Here is a 24,229-nt window from a genome sequence, read left to right as displayed (position 1 = left end):
TATGACTTTAGCAACGGAAGCTGAAGTGATTTAATTGTCTAACAATGGGTTAAACTCTTTAATTGGAATGGAAGGAAGAAAATGGTTATAAGATCATTTGTTCTCAGAATAATTCTCAGAATAAATGGTTATAGTCATTTGTTCTCAGAATAATTATTATTTTTAAAAAGGTGAAAAAATGATTACGATTAGATATAGCAGCTGCACAAGATAGTGTAAACCATGGAGAAGAATGAGGCTTGACTTGGAACCCAATTGAAGAAATAAAAGCTTCAATTCCAGCCTGAATCCAGGAGGTTATTTAGGAGGTACATTTATCAGCTGAAAGGGAAAAGACATCAGCCCAAGGACTGTCAAGAAGAAAGTCACAAAAAGAATCCCAGTCAGCTTTAGGGTAGTAATAGGTAGTGCGATGATAGGGTGAGTATGAAGAAGAAGTACAAGATAAAAGATTTATAGAGATCATTGCATGGTCAGAACCAAAGGGAGAAAAAGGAGAAAATAAACTGAACACAAGCTAGACTCAACACTTTGTTACAAAAACGAGTCATAAAGTTAACAATATAAGTAAGAAATTGAATAATGCAGAAATTATAGGTGCCAGCAGGGTTGGTGGCATTAGAGCCAAGCCATTCAGTGTGATGAGCAAGTCACCGATAACAACAATAATGGCAGAGGGGTAAAGAGAAAGGGCATGATCAATTTGATCAGAAATTACATCAAAAAGAGTGCAGTCTTGGTAAGAAAGAGAACGACAAAAAACAAAGAGAAAAATGATAAGGTGAAGTGGTGCTAAGTGGAAGCAAATATAAAAAAGGTCAAAGGATTTAAACCTGATTTTGCAACAAGTAGGTGAATTGATGCTTATGTATGCCCACAAGCCAAGCATGTGGTTATTGGAGTTTTTACAAATCAAAGGATAGTACCCATCAGTTTTGATGTGATAGTGTTTATGTTTCTTCAGTTAACATAATATTTCATTGTTAGTTAGAATTTTGTGAATATTTCAAATTGCAGTTAATAATTTTCATAACAATCTTCAAGTATCACTCCATAAGGAGGCATCTACTAAGCACTTACAATGTAAAAGTGGTTAAAAATCAACTTTTCATTGTATTTGTACATTATGATTATATCATCATCTGTTAAAAAAAAAATATCAAAGTAAATTTTATTTAAATAGAGTTTTTTTTTTTTAATTAGAAGGATCATATTTTTTATGAAAATAAACATTTAACTTTATTATTTCTCTTTTTTATAGTTTTATCTTTATTATCTCAAAATGATAGAGTTATCTGTTATGTATAACTATAAAGACTATGTATAACAAACATGATTATGTTTTACACATGTTTGATTTTTTATTTTTTTTATTTTTTTGGTTCTACTTTGGTGTTCTACCATTGCTTATTAGTTTACTTTGTCTACTGTTCAAATATGGTTTTAATTTAGTAAATTTTAATTATTTGAAATTTACTATGCTGATCAATAATAACAGTCTTTTTTTTGTTTTGTTTTGTTTTTTATAAATAAGAACTTGTATTGTTTTGTTTGAAAATAAATTTTGCTGAAAAGATTTTTTGAAAGTTTTGTTTTATTCCTTTTTCTTAACAATTAATGCTTTTTTAATCGTCAAAAAAATATTTTTTTTGTTCTTTTCTAATAAATGTTTTGCTAATTAAAATAAATATAAAAACAAATATACTCTTTTTTTTTACATTTTATTATTACAGTAAAAGTTAAATAATTCTAGAAAGAGATGGTGTGGAGCCGAAATACCAAGACCCATATTTTATGGGTCGGGACATCTAGGAGTTAATGTTGCCACTATCATTTTTTACATAATTTGACTTAAGATCTTTTTCATCTTTCTTGCTGTATTTATGCCGTTAAAATACATTAGAAAATAAGTTTAAATTTCACAAAAAAAAAAATCTCCAAACCATGAAACAAATCATTAATATATAGCAAAAAATTATTTGGTTATATGTTCTTTGCCATTACTTAGTGTGTCAAAAGACATAGTTAGTCTTTTGACAAAAACTATAGTATATATATATATATAATACTAAGGTAATAGTAATTATAACATCAATATACCTTTAACTTCAATAGTAATGTTGCTTGAAACAGACAACGGGGGTTGACCATCATCAGTGCAAACAATTTTTAGAGTAAAATGTTTATTTTCTTCATAATCAATTAAAGCTCCATTTTTTACATAAATGCACATAGCATTCATAACAAAAAAAGAATTTTCTGTATCTAGACTACATGTAACTTTTGATTGAAAATCAGGGTCATGTACCTAGGAGAGTAAAAAAAATTAAGCATCAATTACTTCATAATAAATATAATTAAACCATTTCAGGCAGGTCTTTTCAAATTGCATCTTTAAACTTCTTTAATAACTTAAATTAACTTGAATAACTTTTAGTGATATAAATTATGTGATAAGCTTTTAACTAAAAGAAAAATATTTTTTTTTAGTTAAAAGCTTATAAAAAAAGTATATAAAAATATGTATAGTATATAAAAAAATATATGGATAATTTTTTTATATACTTTTTTTTTATTTAAAAAAAAAAAGTATATAAAAAAACTATCCATAGCCAAAAAAATAACTTCTTTAGGTAACAGCTGATACATTGTAAAGGGGACAGTAAGAAAACTCGGATTGTTCTAAACAATGCCCTTCATAGATCTACTAAAGGTGATTATTTGATAAAAATTGAAAAAATTCCTGTTTGATTGAATCAGAACAGGAAATAGCGAACTTGTTTATAGATCACTTTACTGATACTTTGCTTGAGCTTAGATCAAACAACTTTAACCTCCTAAATTATTCCAAATATCTTTCATTCCACGATATTACTTGGGATTTCAAGTCAGTATATGATGAATCATTTACAAAAATTGTTAACAGTTTTGCTCCAAAAAGTAGTTGTGGTTTTGATTTAATAAGTAATAAGTTAGTTAAACATTGTTTATCAGGTTGCCCTCATTTTTTAACAAAAATTATTAATGATTCTATTAGAACTGGATGTTTCCCACAAAAATTAAAACTAACAATGATAAAACCTATTTATAAAAAAGGAAATAAAACCATTATGGAGAATTACAGGCCAATAAGTATATTGCCAGCATTGTCAAAAATATTTGAAAAAGCTTTATATATGCGGTAGTGGTGTAGTGCGGTAGTGGTGTAGTGGTAGAGCGCTCGCTTCATAAGCGAGAGGTTCCGAGTTTGATCCCCACCATGTCCCTGGTAGTACCGCGCTCAACTTGTTTCTCAGCGCAGCGGCCTTGTTTGTCAAGTTTCGTGTTTTGGAGTTATAGAGTTGAGAGAGGGTTATAACCACAATTAAGTAGCCTCCTTGTCTATAGTGGCCTTCTGGGCCTTGGGGAGGTGAATTAAAAAAAAAAAAAAAAAATCAAATTGAGAAAAATCTTAGTGATAATGGAATTATTCCAATTAATCAAAAAGGAATGCAATGCAATACATCCTAATTTAAAAAGTATCAACATGATAACGGGCTCCAGAAACCAAAATAAATTGTTGCATTTTACTTGATGTAAAAAAAGCTTTTGATAACTGTGCCCATAGCATAATTTACAACAAGCTCAAAAACATTGGTGTTATTGAAAAAACTTTAAAATGGATCTCTTCATATTTAACAAACAGAAGGCAGTCAGTTGTTATCGGAAGTTATACATCAAAAGAAAGAGTAGTAAAGTTGGGTGACACTATCTTTTTTGCTGATGATACAACAATGATTGCAAAGGCTGACTTTATTAAACAGTTACAGGAAATATGTTGCAGGAAATTAGAAAAAATTAGTAATTGGCTTTTAGGGAATGGACTATCACTTAATCCTGAAAAAACTTGGAAGAGCAAAAAGAAATAACGTTACAAGGACTAAAGATTAGCTAATGTGGGAAAATTATAAAAATAAAAGTGTTAGCATTTTTAGTATTGTTTGAGACAAAAAAATAAATGGCATCACCATATAGTACAAACATCATCATCTACCTACTTAGAAAGTTCTATGAACTATTCCCAAGTAAATCTAAAGTTGCTTTATACAATGCTTTAAATAGAAGCCATTTAACACATGATGTTGAAATTTGGGGAAACAGTAAATCAAAAAAAATTATGCAACTCAAATGTTTACAAAAAAGAAAGCTCTATGGATTATTGGTCCCAACAAGGGACACAATCCTAAAAAAATGGAATCTGTTCTCATTAGATCAAGAGTACCAAATCGCTATTTGAATCCAAGCATGGAAGATGTGTTGAATTAGCACCATCATCTTTAATTAATGATTTTAGCTGGGTTAAACATTGATAAATCTTTGAGAGTTAACCAAAAAATAGCACTTCCTAAATATAAGAGTTGCGTGTTGGTGAACCAAGCCTTTAACAAAATTGCAATTGAAGCTAATCGATTGAAAGAAACAAATTTGCTTTTAAGCGCCAAAATATTTAAGAAATCTTTGTGCTCTTAACATGGCTTCGAAATATCACGAAATCCGTTGTGCTGAATATCGGTTGTGCTGATGATTGTAAAATTTTGTTTTATTTTTTCAAGACAATATATTGACTTTACAATTCAAGGAATAAGGTAGGCATCTTTAATTAGGTATTATCCCCTTTCAGTTTTTAAGTTAAATTTACCTTTTTATTGTAAATTTTTATAATACTGAAAAAATTATTAATTAATAAATAAATGTTAATAATCTCCATGAATTTTTTTTTGATTGAACAAACTAATAGAAAAAATCTATAAAGTTTAGTTTTATAAATAAAACTATTTTTATACATAAAGTTATGAACTGAACTGAAGTTTGTAGTGGGCAACTGAAAAAAATAAAACAGATAAGATCAAAAAACAAACAGACACATACACATGCATTTATTATTTGTTATTAAGCATGAAGTGAGCGTCGAGTTACAAATGTATCAATAGAGAACATTTGTTGTGAACGGGCCTTAATTTTTTTTTAATTTTGTTGCTATGACATCTGTCAAACATATTTAGTAAACATCAAGTCATTGTATAAACAACATATTTTTTAATCGTGTTAAAAATGTCGAATTTTGTACCAGAAAATGATGATTTGCGAAAAGCATTAATTTTTTGTTTTAATTTGAAGAAAAGTGCTGCAGAATCGCATCAAACGTTTGTTGAAGCTTATGGTGATCATGCTCTATCGGAAGCAACATGCAAAAGATGGTTTCAATGGTTCAGAGATAATGATTTTGATGTGCAAAATGAAGAGCGTGAAAGACCACCAAAAAAGTTTGAAGACACAGAATTGCAAGCAATACTGGATGAAGATGACACTTTAAGTCAAAAACAAATGGCAGAAATGTTAAATGTTTCACAACCAGCAATTACTGATCGTTTAAAAGCTATGGGAAAAATCCAAAAGTGCGGGAATTGGGTGCCACATGACTTGAATGACAGGCAGATAGAAAAGCGAAAAACCACATGTGAAATGTTGCTGTTACGACACAAAAGGAAGTCAGTATTGCATCGAATTGTGACTGGTGATGAAAAATGGACTTATTTTAAGAATCCAAAACGCAAAAGATCATGGGTAAATCCAGGAGAAGCATCAACATCGACTGCAAAGCCTGATCGGTTCAGAAAAAAAACTGCTTTTTGTTTGGTGGGACCAGAAGGGAGTGGTGTATCATGAACTTCTAAAACCTGGCGAAACTGTTGATACGCAACGCTACTAACAACAAATGATCAATTTGAACCATGCATTGATAGAAAAATGACAAGAATGAGCCAGAAGACACGGAAAAGTATTTTTGTTGCATGATAATGCTCCGAGTCATACAGCAAAAGCGGTCAAGGAAATGATAACATCACTTGGCTGGGAAGAGTTACCTCACTCGCCGTATTCACCAGACTTGGCTCCTTCCGACTACCATTTGTTTTCATCGATAGGACACGCATTGAATGACCAACACTTTAATTCCTACGAAGAAGTCGAAAAATGGGTCTTCCAATGGTTTGCCTCAAAAAACCATCAGTTTTATTGGCGTGGTATCCACAAATTGCCAGAAAGGTGGTCAAAATGTGTAGAAAGCAATGGCAAATACTTTAAATAAAATATTTTTTACTTTTCCATTAGAAAATAGTGTTTTATTTTGAAAAAAAAACGCTCATTTCATACTTATAGACATGGTATATATAAATATATGTATATATCTATATATGTATATATCTATATATGTATATATCTATATATGTATATATCTATATGTATATATATATATATATATATATATATATATATATATATATATATATATATATATATATATATGTTAGGATGTGTGTATATATATACATATATATATATATATGAATATAAATATATATATTATATATATATACAATTAATTTTATACACTAATAATTTTAAAAGCATTCTACAAAATAGAGCGCTCAATGTTCTTAAAAGAACAGAGCAATAATAAATTAGTAGAAAATCACTCAACTTAAAAAACACTAAATTTTGCTGTTTAAAAAAAAATCTATATTTTATACACAAGCTTTATTGTGCCTATGTAAACTGACTTACTAAGGTGGGCCCAGGCAATCAGCTGCCATTTCTGCTGAGGCTTATATATATATATATATATATATATATATATATATTATATATATATATATATATATATATATATATATATATATATATATATATATATATATATATATATATATATATATATATATATATATATATATATATATACATATATATATACATACATACATTTATACACACGTATATGTGAAAAATCAGACTTTTTTCATTTCACATATACGTGTGTATAAATGTATGTATGTATATATATATGTATATATATATATATATATATATATATATATATATATATATATATATATATATATATATATATATATATATATATATATATATATATATATAAGCCTCAGCAGAAATGGCAGCCGATTGCCTGGGCCCACCTTAGTAAGTCAGTTTACATAGGCACAATAAAGCTTGTGTATAAAATATAGATTTTTTTTTAAACAGCAAAATTTAGTGTTTTTTAAGTTGAGTCATATTTTACTTATATAAAGCAAAATAGAAAAAAATATCTAGCGCATTAAAATATCACTATAATAACAAAAAAATCACTCTCAGAAAGTTAAATAAACTAGGGCGTTTTACCAAAAAAGAATATAAAAATATCTATCCGAGTAACGCCGTACAATCATGTTTATATGGAGTAATTAAAGCCCATAAACCTGAAAAAGGTTACCTAAAGAGGCTAATTGTAAGCACCATTGGTACACCTACATATAGCATCTCTAAATATTTAGTCAATATGGTATAACCCACTCTAAACTTAAATGAAATGAGTTTAAAAAATTCTTAACAATTTGTGGATACAGCAAGATTATGGGAAATTGATAAAAATGAGGTTCAGGTCTCCTTTGATGTTATTAATTTGTACCCTTCGGTCCCAATTAAAGACGCAATCATTATACTAGTTAAAAGATTAAGAAACAACCAGAGCTTTATATCTAAATTAACTTTTGAAGAGATCAGGTTACTTTTAGAACTTTGTCTTTCTCACTGCTATTTTTTATATGAAAATGATATCATGAGCTCAAAAACTTCAGAAAAATTTTGTTAGCTCTTATGGTGGTAGTTGTTGAGTGTTTTTTACAATATCATGAAAGTAATGCTCTTTCATTGGCGCTTAACAATAGCATCCATGTGAAATCATTTAAAAGATATGTCGATGATATACATTCAAGGTTCCAGTTCGAAGAAGATGTGCAAAAGTTTTTAGATCTACTTAACAAACAACACAAAAGTATTCAATACACAATGGAATCTGCTGACTTAACCAATACATTAAACTATCTTGATGTTTCAGTTACCAACAATAAAACCAGTACATATAGTTTTAAAATACATCGCAAAAGTGCAATCACAAACTTTTAAATTAAACCAAACTCATGACCCTAAAATTATCGATGAAAAAACTCTTAAAAAGAAACTCTTACAGAGAACATTGTTTCATAAATTTTAAACGGTTTTGTATAATAAAGTGGTTTTATTTTTTATAATGCTTTTTAATATATTTAATAATGAGGGTATCAATATTCCCTCAAAATATCGTAAAAATAAATATATTTTTAATAAATAGAAATTAACCCATAAAAAGAAGTTTTATTTTTAAATATTTATACATATAAAATCTATTGAAGATGTCAACATTTAAAATTCACTCTAATAAGTATTATGTAATTACACAATAAAAAAAAAGCAAAAAAAATGTTTATTCATTCTTAGATTTTTGCGAGTGTCTTTAAGGTAAAAAAGTTCATAATTGAAGATTTTTAAAAAATGTTTTAGCATAATTATTTTAAAAATAACTCAATTTTTTTTTATTACAAGCATAAGAATTTCATTAAAAAAAAAAACTGTAAAAAAAAACTAAAAGGGCTAAAGAGCTTTAGTATTTTTTTAAAAAGCTTTTTAAATTCTATATTTAAATAAAAACTTTAAAAAAATAAAATATTCTTAATAATATAAATACTTAATAATTTAAATAAAAACTTTTAAAAAATAAAATATACTTGATAATATGCAATATTTTTTTAGCTTATTCAACTTACTATCTAAAACAAGACTTCAATTGAAATTAATAGATAGGCTTATTAAAAACTTAAATCTTTTATTAAAAACTATTGAACTCATTTCTTCAAGTTTCAATTACAAAAGGGTAATTCCATGTCAAATGACACAAATTTTAAATGTAACCCTATATCTCGGATTTTGCAGATTTTTATACAGTAGAGAGAGTACTTAGTTAAATAAGAACTCCTTAATAATTTTAGCCTGGCTCCGGGAAGATCCAAAAATATGACAATTTTGTTTTTAGTAGATACTGATCAGGTCCCTCTTGTCCCCTTAGAATTGCAACATTTATTTAAAGGTCTCAACCTACATAACTTTAAAAAATATTTGATCTTTTTACTTAAAAATGTGTACAAGGCTATTTTCAGGGGTGACAAATCCAATGAAATGATCAGAAATGTAAAAAATTATTATTAAGCACCTGTAAATACAAATTTAAATAAATTTAGGCAATTTTTTATATACCTGAATTGATGCTCAAGAAACCCATGTGGCCTTGATAATATGAAAAAATAATTTTTATTATATATCACATCAATATATATTTATCGATCTTTCAGTAATCATAAGGATTTTGATCTACAAGTATATGGATTTCCATATATGGATAACAGGGCACAGCCACCATACTTTTGTAGCTAAATATTGCAATTGATTTTTTGCTACCTTCTAGACTAGCTGGAGCTCTGAAACTTTTAGCATTTGTGTAGTGCTGATAAATGTTCATGTTAAAGTTGTTTCCAGAGTCTAAGACACCAGGGACAGAGGGGGTCATGCGCCCCATTTTTTTGTAACGGATATTCGTGATAGATTTTTTACTACTTTTCCAGAAAAACTTAAGCTCTGAAAATTTCAGCATTTGTATAGTCCTGATAAACGCGTGTTTATATTATTTCCAGAGCAGACAACAAAATGGCGCATGAGGCACCATGACCCACTTTAAAAAAAAAATTTTTCTGAGATTAACGAACTAAAGATAACTTTAAAAATTGTCTTTAAAAATTGAATATTCTATATTCAATGATCTTTTTTAAAATTTTTTAAGAAAGTTCATATGTTTATAAGAATTTTGATTTGCAAGTATACAGATTAAAAAACAGTCAAACTAATATTAATAGATTTGGTGAGTTTATTCTGTGTAAATACTGTGTTGATGCATTTTACTGGCTTGGTTTGATAAATGAAGTTTATTGTATTGAAATCTTTTCAAGATGATGGCAGATTATTAAAATTTGTATCTGTTAAGTATGTTATGGCAAAGTTTATAAACCCACACAGCCCTTTTAACAAATTATTTTGGTTTCAATTACCAACACAACTTGTATCATTGATGCACCTGTAACAGCAACTGACACTTTATTTTTTGTATTTTATTTTTAAAATAATTAAATAAAACAGAACAAATATAAACCAAAAAAATTTTTGAGGACAGTATTTTCAAAGTTATATTTAATAAAATTGAAAAAAATTTTTTTTATAAAGTAAATGTGGGGCATGTCCCCTGGTGCTATGGTCATGTGCATATGGCCTTGATGATATCAAGGCTACATGAGTTTCTCTGGCATTAAAAACAGCATATAAAAATTGCCTAAATTTATTTGAATTGATAAATACAGGTACTTGATAATAATTCATTATATTTCTGATTATTTTATTCGTCGCACCTGAAAATAGCCTGGTACAAATGCTTTAGTAAAAAGAACAAATATTTTTAGAGACTTGAAACTTTTAAATAAACGTTGTAATTCTGAAGGGACAAGAGGGGCTTGGCCAAAATCTGCTAAAAGTAAAAGTGTCATATTTTTGGATCTTTTTGGAGCCAGAGGCTAAAATTTTCAAGGAATTCTTATTTTATTAAATAATCTCAATGGTATAAAAATCAGCAAAGTCAAAGATATGTGGTGGCATGACATAAGTCAATTCACATGGAATTACCCAAAATTCTTTTCTCATAATTACTTGCTTGTTTGCTTGGAGCTATTTCAGTGCAATTTTTAAACTTTTCAAATTAGAAAAAAAAGTTTCATAAAAAAGAAAAGAAATAAAGAAACCGTTTAAATATCAAATTAAGAAGAAGCAAAAATAATATTTATAAAATAATAAATCGTTTCAATACAAAAGCAATCTATATATATATATATATATATATATATATATATATATATATATATATATATATATATATATATATATACTAAAATAGTTTAAAATATATATAAAACTCTTTTAACATATATTTTTTTAATTTTAGTTTCAACTGTGCAACACTGTCTTATGGATTTAAAGGATGTATAGCATGTGTAGCGGAGGTGATTCTGTGAATGTTTAGGGTTGCTTTGGAATTTATGATAAGACTTGCTATCACAACATTTTTCAGGAAAATACTTTCCGGCCTTGACAAAGAATTTTGGACAATTGGTAATTTTTAGGCATAACAAATTGGTTCATATTTAACAATTTTAAACAGAGAAACTTTCATGGATTGAATTAAACATTGTTTAATAAATATTGTTTAATAATAAAATTTCAATTTAAAAAAATTTCCTAATTTTTATTGCAATTCTTTATTTCTTTTTTTTTTTACTAAAAATTAAATTCTTTGTAAATGCTTTCTGGATGCAAGTCAAACTTTTTTTTAGATTAATTTTTTTTTTCATAAGGCAAGTGAAAATGCACTGATATATATCTTTTAATAAATAGTACTTAGAGACCTAGAATAATTGCTGGTAAAGTAATTAAATACAATTTTTATTTTTGAAATAAGTTATATTTTTTATTTTTTACTCACTTTTTAAAAATAAAACATTATTAGTTGTATAGTTGCAACTACAAACTTAAAAATAATTAAAAAAAATTATACATAGTTTTTAATTTATTTATATGAGAAAAGAGAAAAGTTAGTTAATGTTTAATTTTTTTTGTTAAAATTTAATATACAGTGGGTTGCCAAATTATTAGGGACACTTTACTTTTTAAATAATTTTAAAGTTTAAATGATTTTTGGGAGCAAATAAATTTTATTTAAAATAATATTTTTTGTGTATTTTAGTTACTAATTTAACTATGATTATTTTTAAACTGGGGCAATTGTATCAGACTACCCTATCTGTCAAAAAGTTAGGTTATTACTCAATTAGCTATCAATTGTTGAAAAGTGTGGTTGGAGTAAGTTCAAAATTGATTTCACTTATTTATTTTTGGAACAATATTTTGCAAGTTTTTTGAGTTCAGAATTATCGAAACCTAAGTATTGGTTAATAGTTCAATTAGTTATAGTTAATAATTTATTATTGTTGCTAATTTTAATGCCTAAATCCTGACTTGTAACCATTCTCACCTCTCATTAATTTTTTTAGTGTGGGCAAGTTTCCAGACTTAACCCCAAGAAAAAGCAGGAAAGTGAAAACCTTACTTCTTCATTCTACACATTCTCAGAGAGAGATATCAGCAATTGCAAGTACTTCAAAGTCAGTAGTGAGCTGAATTTAAAGAAAAATTGATACAAATGATATATATATATATATATGTAAAATATATATATATATATTTTACATATATATATATACATATATATATATATATATATATATATATATATATATATATATATATATATATATATATATATATATATATATATACATATTGTATGAGAGTTGAATAAATTTAATATATGAACATCAATAAATACGAATTCTCTCAATACTTCTTTTTTTATTTTATCTATGAAATTTTCACTAGATTACACAGGCCAACAAAAAAAAAATTTTTTTCTGGTGCCGAGCAAACAATTTGCTTTTTGTATAGCATTTCTCATTTTGATTTCAAATATGCAACTCTTTTTTTACCATCACGTCAAGTTGTAAAGATATTTAGGTTCAAATCTTAAGTATTTAGGGTAAAGTCCCGAATATTGTCGAAAAAAAGTTATTCAAAAGTATGTCAGCCTGGGTCTCAAAAGAAGCGTATTTTCATAGAGATTTTAGAAAACATAAATATTTTTTCTTAAAATTTATTAACAAAAAAATTATGTGAAAAAATGCTAAAGACTCTTAAAAAAATTTTAACAGAATGTTATTCAGCAATAATACAAAAAATACTTATTTTTATTACAAATGAATAACATTTTTAAAATCTCTATGAAAATATGCTTCTTTTGAGACCCAGGTTGACATACTTTTGAATAATTTTATTTTCGACAATCTTAGGGACTTTACCCTAAATACTTAAGATTTGAACCTAAATATCTTTACAACTTGACGTGATGGTAAAAAAAGAGTTGCATATTTGAAATCAAAATGAGAAATGCTATACAAAAAACAAATTATTTGCTCGGCACCAGAAAAAATTTTTTTTTTTGTTGACCTGTGTTATTGATACTAGCATCTTCGGCTTTAATTACAAATTATTAATTTAATTAAATTACAAACAAACGGTAAAGTCACTTTTTAATGGCTTCTTTAAAGTTTGCTTTAATTGGGCTTCTTTTAATATTACGTAGGTATAAAAAATATGGCGTCCAGAGTTGCGTTTTTACATATTGGCCATCATCTAAATTCATTCCTCCATTTTTAGGTCTGCATTTGTTGAACTGAATTTTGATTGCCTCTCGAACTTTTCTTTCAAATTTTTTGGTTCTAATTTTAACGTCTTTACTTGATCCCATTTTATACTACATGAACATTTAATTTTATGATGCCCAATTGCAGATTGTTCTAATTTTTCTTCAAAGACATTTTTTTGGTGTTGTTTTGTTCTTGTTGCTATTTTCATTTTTGTTTTGCCAATGTATTTTTGTTCACACTCGCATTCTATTAGGTATACTCTGGGATGGCTATTTGATGGTAGTTTTGTTTTGTTGTGTGAAGTTAGCAAAGATTTAAGATTTGCACTAGATTTAAAGACTGTCCTGTAACCTGCTTTCCTAAAGATTTTTCCAAGTTTTGGTGATAATATTAGGATCCACGGTAGTGAGATAGTTGGCATAGTTGCTTTGTTGTTAGATAAAACTATTTCATTATTTGAGTGTCATTTTTTTATAACAATATTTGCAAGGTCTTGTAATTTTTTCTTTTCGTATCCATTTTCAGCAAACACATTTATTAGGAAATCGATTTCCTTATTTAAATAATTGTTCAGAGCAAATTGATAAAGCATCTATGAATAAATCCTTTAAATATTCCTTCTAAAATTTTTGGATCGTGGTTTGAATTGTGCTTAACCTGAATATTTGTTATTGCTTTTTTTTGATGTATGTTAAAATCATAATTAGCTTTTCGATTATTGGTTATTCGGATGTCTAAAAAATTTAATCTTTTATTTTCATCTTCCAATTCAATTGTGTATTTGATGGCATGATGTTGACTGTTTAATATTTGTTGAAAACGGATGGCATTGTCGATATTTGTAAATCTTGCGTGGCTATCATCTATGTACCTAAAAAACAATTTTATTTCTAACAATGGATAAGAATGAAGCGCAATGTCGATTGTTTTATTTTCAAAAAATTGCAGGAAACCTTCCGCAACTACTAACATGAGTGAAAGTCCTATTGGACCTGAATCTACAAGCTCATGAATTTCTTCATTCCATAAAAAATAACATTTATATAAACACAGTTCTATTAGTGATTTTATTTCTGAAACACTTACTATTGTTAGTTTATTTAAATTTGGGAAGTGCTCTAACATATCAAGAAGAATTTTTGTAGCCTCTCCCAGAGGAATTGATGGATATAAATTGACAACATCATAAGATACCTGTATTTCATAGTTTGATATATTCCAAAGTTTAGCTGTTTTTACAAAAGTTAACGAATTTTTTAACTTTGTTATGTTTTTATCTAAAATTGGTTAAAATATTTTTACTAGATATTGTGATATTCCATAACTTGGTGTCCCGATATTTGAAACTACTAGTCGCATAGGGTATGATTTTTCCGGTTTGTGCGCTTTAATTACACCATACATAGGTGGCAGTACTGGGTTGCTTGGCTAAAGACTTTCACATTCTTTTTTGGTAAATCGCCTTTTTTCATTTAATTTTGACAGGTAAGTTCTAACTTTAGTAGTAAATGTAATGATAGGGTCCTCTTTAATTATCTTTGTTTTGCCAATCTCTTGAAGAATTTTGTCAATGGCTTTGTTGTGTTCTATTCTAACAAAGCCTGCTCCTTCATCAAAAGAGTATATATCAATGTTTTTGCCCTCTTTTATTTGTTTTAATGCTTCCCTCTGTTTATAATCTAAGTTACTGTTTTTTTGTGGTTTAAGTAGTTTAAGTCTTGTGAACTCTCAATTTTGTTGCAATACTCTAGTTTTAACGCAGTGGATTCTGTTACTGAAATAATGTCTAAATAGGGTATATTTTGTATAGTTGGAACAAATTTAGGTTCTAGTTCCAAAAGATTTCTGTGGTTTTCAGGTATTTCTGTTTCACATAGGTTTAACACGACATCTTTAAGAAATGAAGGAGTCTCAGCTTTTTCTTTTAAATTTATATTTTTCAAGATATTAAATTTTTTGATCAGACGATATTTAGATTTAACAAACATTTTCTCTGGATTTTTCAGTAACATTTTTGACAGATTCATAATCATCTTGAGTTAATTTTTTATGTAAATAGTTTTGGATATCTTTTACAAATTTTATTTGATTAAAATAACGAGTTCTAGAATCGTTTTTAATGCATATTAGTAATTCAAAATGGTACCATTTAGTTATGTCTCTACCTCTTTTGTTATTTACTGGACATACAACTCGAAGCGATTTTGGTATTAATTTATGTTTTATACATTTTTGAAGAAAGATATTTTGATTCTTCAATCTTACCATATTTGTTTTTGCTTGTAATTTTTTTGTTTCTTCTTCTTTTGTAACTCAACTCAGCAAATATATTTTGCATCGTTAGAAGTTATATTGCGTCACTAGCGTCATTTCAAGTACCGCTTTGTAATTAAAGTTATTTTATTAACGCGTTAAAAGTCATACAAAAAGTTTTTTTTTTCTCACTATAACAAAAGTTACAAATAAAATCTAAGTTCTCATTTAAAAAATCATTTTTATTATTTTTTTCAAATATGAACTAAATTTTATTTTGAAAAAAATATTTTTTTCATGAAACATAAAATAATGTTTGTTTATTTTCTTATAATTTTACAGTTGGTCTTTGGTTATTTTATTAACTGTTAATAAATTTTTTGTTATTTAATTTGTAAACTCTTTTTAATAATGTTTTTAAACAATAAAGAGTTTTTTTTTGTTATTTATCAGTTACCGATAACATATTCGTGATCATAATTTATTTTCATAAATTAAACGAACGTCATTAAAACTTTACGTTATTGAATTTAACAATAAACAAAATATGTTATTAATAAAATATTTACATCAAAATAAATTGTGCATTTTTTAAACTATTATGACTAAAAATAATTTTTATATTTAAAAGGAATTATATTTTTAAGGAATTAAACATATAACTATATATTTAATTCCTTAAGATAAAACTTAAAACACTTTATTTTTTTTAACAAATTTTTAACAACAAAAAAAAAATTATTAAACAAACTGTTTCTTTAACAAAAAATCTATTAGTTTACAATTGCGGTTAAATGCTTTTACTTACCACTTACGTTAACGACATCAAAAGATAATTTAAATATTCTATAAGATAAAATTTTTTGCGTAGCGCAAAACTGCTGAATGCGTAGGCAAATCGCCTTTTCACAGGCAAAATGCGAGCTGCGTAACGCTTCTTAACAAGGCCTGATATATATACATATTTATATATATATACATATATATAATATATATATATATATAATATATATATATATAATATATATATATATATAATATATATATATATATATGTATATATATATGTATATATATATATGTATATATATATATATATATATATGTATATATATATATTATATATATATGTATATATATATATTTATATATATATATATATATATATATATATATATATATATATATATATATATATATATATATATATATATACATATATATATATACATACATATATATATATTATATATATATATATATATATATATATATATATATATATATAATATATACAGATTATATGGATCTAAAGAAACAATTTCCTTTTTTATTTTCTGCACTTTAATTTTAAAAATGTGCACTTTAATTTTTCAGAAAAAGTAAAAAAAACATATTTATAAAAGTATTGAAAAAAACGATTGCTAAACCCAACCCAAACCCTTAATCAAGGTAGCAGCACTTCTTGCATCTTCTCCCTATTTAGTCAGTTAATGTGTTTACTGAAATTCCTGCAGCTCCCTATTTCAATATGATGTCATCATTGCATATATAAGCAATAATACACAAGTGTATAACTATTGGTTTTTTCTAAATGAAATAATAAAAAAAAGTTAAATTTAAAAAATGTCTCTAGATGTAAATTGTCACACTAATTCACTGAGAACAGATACTGGTGATGCGTTAAAGGCTACAAGGAAGAGGAGACAATTTTTTTTCTAGAGTTTCCTTTACAGAGTTTTGCCCCCACATGCAGAAATGCTCAGAAGATTCAATCTTACCTAAAGGTTACTGGTTTAATCTCGATAAAAGCAACAAGTAATTTGGTAATTAATTAACAAAAGCATTCATTTTTACATGTTTATTTTTAATGCACTTTTTGAAATCTTTTAGCACCACACAGATTAATAGCAAAATTAATTGTCCAGTTGCTTTTAGAAAGATGTATTTAAGATGCACCATAAGAACTTCTGGGAGCACCTTAGTAACTACAAAAAAAAAAAAAAAAAAAAAAAAAATATGCTCAAGGTTTGCTGATGAAGTATGCAGATAATTACTAGTGTCTGTACTTTGAGGGAGCTTGTCAATTTATGGGAACAGGCTGAGTTTATTGATATCTTTGTTGTAACTGAGCAAACTATCAAGTTTGAACTGAATGCCACAAACTATATTTATAAACTATAAGAAAAGATTTCAGAGAAAAGCCGTAGAAGTTATATATATATTAGTTCATTAGTTGGTGTAGTAGTGGTTCATAAGCAAGAAGATACTAGTTTGATCCCCATCACATCCCTGGTACTAGCATGCTCAACTTGTTTCTCTGGGCAGCGGCCTTGTTCGTCAAGGTTTGTGTTTCCAAGTTGAGAGAGGAATGTAATCACAATTAAAGTAGCCTCATGGTGTATACAAAGAGATTTCTGATCAGATTATTGGATTGTGTTTATTAATTGAAAAAAAAAAGGTGCTATAAACATTATTATTTCCTATGCTCTAGATAGGTTGGCTCCTTGTTTATGTGTTTCTATACTTGCTTAATTCTCCAAATACTATGGCAGCAGATTTAGGAAGTTATAAACAAACTTGAGAGAATTGTAAAGTTTGATTTCAAGTTGCTTTTAGATCCGACTCATTACTGTTCAAACTTGCCTTGGATACTAAAGAATTTTGTATCACAGCTCTTCATAATAATGCTTTTCAGAGAGGTGATTAAAGATAAGTTTGTAAGCTTCTGGCATTTTTTCTAGAGGCTGAGTTATCAAACTTTTTATTTAAACATTCTGGTTACTGATTAAATGTACCACTCTTCTAATCCTGAGACAAATCAGAAAAAACACATTAAACCATCTGAAGGCTGCAACCTATTACATTGTATTTTTTAATGGATTCTTCATTCTGAAAAGCCTTAATGCTTCTCAAACACCCTTAAATAATTTCATAGAGTTCAATATTGTTTTTCAGCTAAAAACAGTAGATAAATTTAAAGAATTTGCAACCTTAAGAAGGGTTCTTTCAACAACTGTCCTCGCAACAAGAAATTTTTGCTCTCAAATGAATGGTCTCAAATGAAGCGAGATCATAAAAAATTTTCGAAAATGATAACATGTATATATATGAAAATTGGTACTCATTTTTTTAACAGTTAAACCAAAATCTTTTTTAAACTGTGAATTTTGTAGACAGTTTTTGTTACTCCCAATTTTTGTAGTGCAATACTTTTTTTTAAAAGTAACACATATAAACTTAAATCTACATCATAATAAAGGATTTTAATCGCTTGGAATGTTAAGAATCCAAGGTACAATGCCAGCAACAAAAGCCATTAAATTGATCAGTGATAAGCTTAATTCATTTGATTTGAATTTGGACAAAGATATTATAGTTTCTGTTACTGATCAAGCTAGCTTAATGAAAAAAAATTGGTCATGTCACTTAACCTGAATATCAAATGTGTTACAACCACACTATTCATCTATGTGTAATTGATGTGTTTTTTTACAAAAATCAAAGTTGATGCACATAGTTCTGATAATAACCCTGTTAATTGTGATATGGAAGCTGTAGATTATGATCAAGGTTACAGCAATGATGAAGATAGGACTGAAGTTGGTAATAATATTCAAACTGTTCATGCAGTTAGTTAAGATTCTATTTCATTATTGAAACTTGAATATCAAGAAGCTGTGGCAAAAATATGAAAATTGGTTAAAAAATTTCGAAGATGACCAGTAAGCAGTGATGATGAACTTCAACCAGATGTAATTAAAAAATTTGCAGTACTATTAATATGCTTGAACAATTTTTGGAGGTGCAAACAGAAGTAAAAATAGCTCTGATTAGTATGAATACTGGTTCCTTTAACTAAAAATGAGCTTGATGTCATATATGAACTTTGTGTTGCTCGGCCATTAATACTCTTTCAAAAGGAGATGCTAATCTTTTGTATTCTAAAACTGTGATTGAATTTACAAGAAAAAAATTTCCTAAAGATAATACACCTATAAGCCAACTTGTTAAACAGATATCTGAATATAGAATAATTGAAAGAAAAAACATTCATTTAATTGATATCATGAAGTTATTGTCACATCAGAATGTCTTAAATAAGAAGACCAATTTGGCAACAAGATTAAAAAAAAGATTATTAATTATGCTACTAATCTCATTCAGCGATTATTTCAGCCATGTGACTAAATAAATATTGATAGTATAATTGATAACATTTTTATTGATAGTATAATTGATAACATAAGTATTCATTTTTGATAAGTATCAAAAATGAATACTTATGTTATCAATTATACTAATTATATTATATTATATATTGAATTTAGCTCAACAACTTAAAATTGAACAATCAGAAACTGAAATTAAACTTGACCATCAGGAAATTGGAAGAAACCTTGTTCAAAAGGAAATGACTGCTTTTGAAGTTAGCAAAGCTAGGCCCAAATATTTAGATTTACTTTTCAAAGCTCTTCAAACAATTCCTCCTATATCCGTAGAAGCTGAGAGAGCTTTTTCTAGTCTTGGACTTTTGCTACTAAAATAAGAAATTCTTTAAATGACAAAACTTTTAGATGCACTACCTTTTTTAAACTATAAAGAGTACTTATTGATATTATTTACTTTTGCCTAATTAATGATGATAAACAAATAAATACTTTCACGCATACTTTGTAATACTATTGCGTGTTTTAACATAACTAAAATCAAGTTCAAAATAGTTTGAACTTTTTTCAGTAATAGTTCCAACATGTTCAGGTTCGAACTTTTAAAAAAAAGTTTCAACTGGAAGCCCTATTTGAAGAGCAGTACAAATTTATTTAGGAATGTGTCATCAAATAAAATCTCTTCTAAATTGTCGATAAGTATGAGAAGTCATTAATTTAAATAGTCATTTACTTTAAAGGAAGCAATTATGTAAGAATTAATTCCTTGTAATTTAAATAATTATTTTCTTGATTTTAATTGTTTTTAATTAATAATATTTGTAGATATGTTAATGGATTGTTATCTAAAATAAATTCAGGTTAAATTTTGCAAAAGAGATAGTTAGATTTATTAAATTATAATGCAATAATGTCAAAACAAGCAAAGGTTCACAATAAAAATCGAAATTTAATGTGCTTGCTGTCTGAAAAAATGTTTCATACAGCTTACTGCTTTCCAAGCAGATCGAGCGTGCCAACTGGATGAGACAAAGGTCAATATCAGTGATTCAGGATTTCAGGAAGTATACTTTTAATAATGTTCTAATCATTTTAAAAACGAATAATTTTAAAGTTTTAAACAAACTTTCTGAACAAAGTTTAATATAAAGATAAAATATGAATGTTTTGGTTTCAGGTCAAAGTAGTAGAAAAAGAGATTCTTGCTCACTGCAATGATTTATCAAGTTTTGTGAATCATGTTATTCAATCTCACAAAATATCTGGTGGGTACTTTGCTAAGCTCAGAACTGATAGTGGTAGAAGTTTTCTCAAGTTTTGTCTAAGCATTGCTGATACTGGGTTGCAATCAAAGGACTGGCAAAGAGCCAAATTCTTATTGTGTTATCAGAAGATTTGCCAGAAACTCACTCCAACATTGAACAAATCTGGTCACTGATTAATGCAAATGCAGTAAAACTAATTTTGGCTTGCAATATGAAAGTTGCAAATATGATTTGTGGTCTACAAACCCATTCAAGTATGCACCCATGCACATGGTGTGACATCAAATCCAAGTGTTTTGCCAAATCTGGCCTCAAGTCTTTTCAACAATCTGGCAAGGTTTTTGGTTGTGCAAAGTTGTTTGGACAATGTCTTTCAAAAGCCAATAATCAGTAATGACAAAGTTCTGATTTTGGAAATAATTCCACCAATAGATTTGAATCTCCTTATAGGAATTGTCAATCATCTTTTCAGGATACTTAAGACTGCTTGGATAGAAGCTGTTAAGTGGCTAGCTGCCCTCCACATTTAACTGAGCCCATACCAGTTAGAGTGAAATAAATGCAGGAAGCTTCTTAAAAATGTGGATGTGCACCAGCAAGTTGCTGATGGGTCAAATCATTATATTTCAACCAATGGCCTGTGGGTCATCATCTTTGATTTTCCTGATTTTTACATATTGCTATGTGCATTATGTAGATAGGTCAAATTTGAAATTTCAGACTTCCAAGTACAACAGTTCAGAAATTATAGCCTTAAAAACATGACACAGTTTACAAATGGTCAAAACAGACTTTTGACCATTTGTAACTTTTTTCTCACTTTCAACAAGTGTCTCATTTTTTCTAGAACTATTTTATGGGTAGTTCTCTCTTTAAAAAAGTGGTTTTTATTAACTTGTGTTTAATTAGAAAAAAATTATGACCTCCTCAACTTTGGAAAAAATTCTAAAATTGCTAAAATAAGCCAAAATGAAACTAACTGTAGCAGGCCTTGTTGAGAAGCGTTACGCAGCTCGCATTTTGCTTGCGAAAAAGCGATTTGCCTACGCGTTCAGCAGTTTTGCGCTACGCAAAAACTTATATCTTTTAGAATATTTAAATTATCTTTTGATTGTCGTTAATGTGACGTAACGTAACGTTTATTCAGAAGAAATAAAGTCGTAAGTAAAAGCATTTTAACCGCAATTGTAAACTAATAGATTTTTTGTTAAAGAAACAGTTTGTTTCATAATTTTTGTTGTTGTTGTTTTATTTGTTTTAACTAATTTTTAATTATTTAAAAAAAAAAAAGTGTTTTAAGTTTTATCTTAAGGAATTAAATATATAAATTCCTTTTAAATATAAAAATTATTTTTAGTCATAATAGTTTTAAAAATGCACGATTTATTTTGATGTAAATATTTTATTAATAAGATATATTTTGTTTATTGCTAATTCAATAACGTAAAGTTTTAATGACGTTCGTTTAATTTATGAAAGTAAATTATGATCACGAATATGTTATCGGTAACCGATAAATAACAAAAAAAAAAACTCTTTATTGTTTAAAAACATTATTAAAAAGAGTTCACAAATTAAATAAGAAAAAATTTATTAACAGTTAATAAAATAACCAAAAACCAACTGTAAAATCATAAGAAAATAAACAAACATTATTTTATGTTTCATGAAAAAAATATTTTTTTCAAAATAAAATTTAGTTCTTATTTGAAAAAAATAATAAAAATGATTTTTCAAATAAGAACTTTTATTTGTAACTTTTGTTATAGTGAGAAAAAAACACTGTTTGTACGATTTTTAACGCGTTAATAAAATAACTTTAATTACAATGCGTACTTAAAAAGACGCTAGTGACGCAATATAACTTATAACGATGCAAAATATATTTGCTGAGTTGAGTTACTTAGAAATGCGTTACACATTTTCGCTACGCAGCGAAATCTCGTAACAAGGCCTGCTGTAGCATTATTTTATTCATCCAGAAGTCTTTACAGATAAATTTTCTGATTAGCTACTATTGTCTGCAATAAATGGGCAAAATATAGGCACCTTGTTGCAGTTTAGAACTCCCTCCCCCTCACCTTAGTGAGTGGAGGGGGTGAGAGGGGTCCAGACCACATACAGACTACTGATTGCCTATAATAAAATAGAATTTAAAGTAATAATGGTTTCATTTTGAAATTAATTTAGATATTTAGATATTAAGTATCTAAATATCTAAATTAATTTAGAGACCTTTATTTGAACCATAATAAAAACTTACTTCCCCCTTTTATTTGAACCATAATAAAAACTTACTTCCCCCTTTTATTTGTGCCCCTATCTACTATAAAGACCAGATCAAGGAGAGGACAACCAACCATATCTTTCTTTTTATTAAGAAATGACTTATAATTAGTTGCACCTTTCACATAGACCAGTTGGCAGATTAGAGGGGCACTGGTTTCTAGTAACACATTCAACCATCGAAATTTGAAAAATAGGGTTATTTTAAAATGCTGGCATTTTTGGTGTGGATTTGACAAGTTTTGCCTTTGTTTATACTTATAAGTTTTATTTTGCAAAAACTAATAGTTTAGAATATGTATATACATACATATATATATATATATATATATATATATATATATATATATATATATATATATATATATATATATATATATATGTACATACATAAATATCTATATAAACTCATATGTATATAAATATATATTTACATATATATATATGGACAGAGCCGAGGTTAGGCTACCACACACACCTAAATGGAGAGGGGCCTAACAAATTTAGGGGGCCCATTTGCATATTTATGGGACCTTTTACAAATTTAAGGGCTTTACCAGATTTATTAAATCAACAGTGACATACTTCTATACATGCACTTTTTGTTTCAGGTGCACTGTTTTCAGATATATACGCATCAAAAACAATAATTCCATAAGGCGGTTCATTAACATTCAAGACATTGAGCTGAAACTGATTAAAAGATGATTCACCATGGGCATCTGTAGCTGTTATTGTTACCAAAACTTGAGACATTGTTTCATAATCAAGTGGCTTTAGGAGTACTGCAAAATAATTAAAAAATAAGAACTTGGTTTAATAATAAAATAACTTAAAATAAACATCTTAAATATAAATTTCAACACCTTAAAAAATATGTTCATTAAATCCTAGGAATATAACAAAAACACATAAAAAGATTTATTTTCATTTAGGTAGGTCTAAAACATGTAAAAGTCTTGTGTGTAAAGTTTTATTAAAACAATCT

The 24,229-nt window shown here is 27.2% G+C and overlaps 1 protein-coding gene across 2 annotated transcripts in view; it reads right to left on the bottom strand.

The window, feature by feature from the left end:
* LOC101240553 (uncharacterized) overlaps nt 1–24,229 on the bottom strand; it is a 75,929-nt gene that overhangs the window by 30,268 nt on the left and 21,432 nt on the right. For both annotated transcript variants that reach the window (XM_065792210.1, XM_065792211.1), the window contains exons 3-4: nt 23,827–24,026; nt 2,101–2,308 (exon numbers count right to left, since the gene is read on the bottom strand). In XM_065792210.1, coding sequence (XP_065648282.1) covers nt 2,101–2,308; nt 23,827–24,026 — 408 coding nt within the window. The remainder of the gene's footprint in view (nt 1–2,100; nt 2,309–23,826; nt 24,027–24,229) is intronic.

The sequence above is a fragment of the Hydra vulgaris genome, chromosome 03, assembly GCF_038396675.1.
Source record: "Hydra vulgaris chromosome 03, alternate assembly HydraT2T_AEP".
NCBI lineage: Eukaryota > Metazoa > Cnidaria > Hydrozoa > Anthoathecata > Hydridae > Hydra > Hydra vulgaris.
This window is presented reverse-complemented; position numbering and strand designations above follow the sequence as displayed.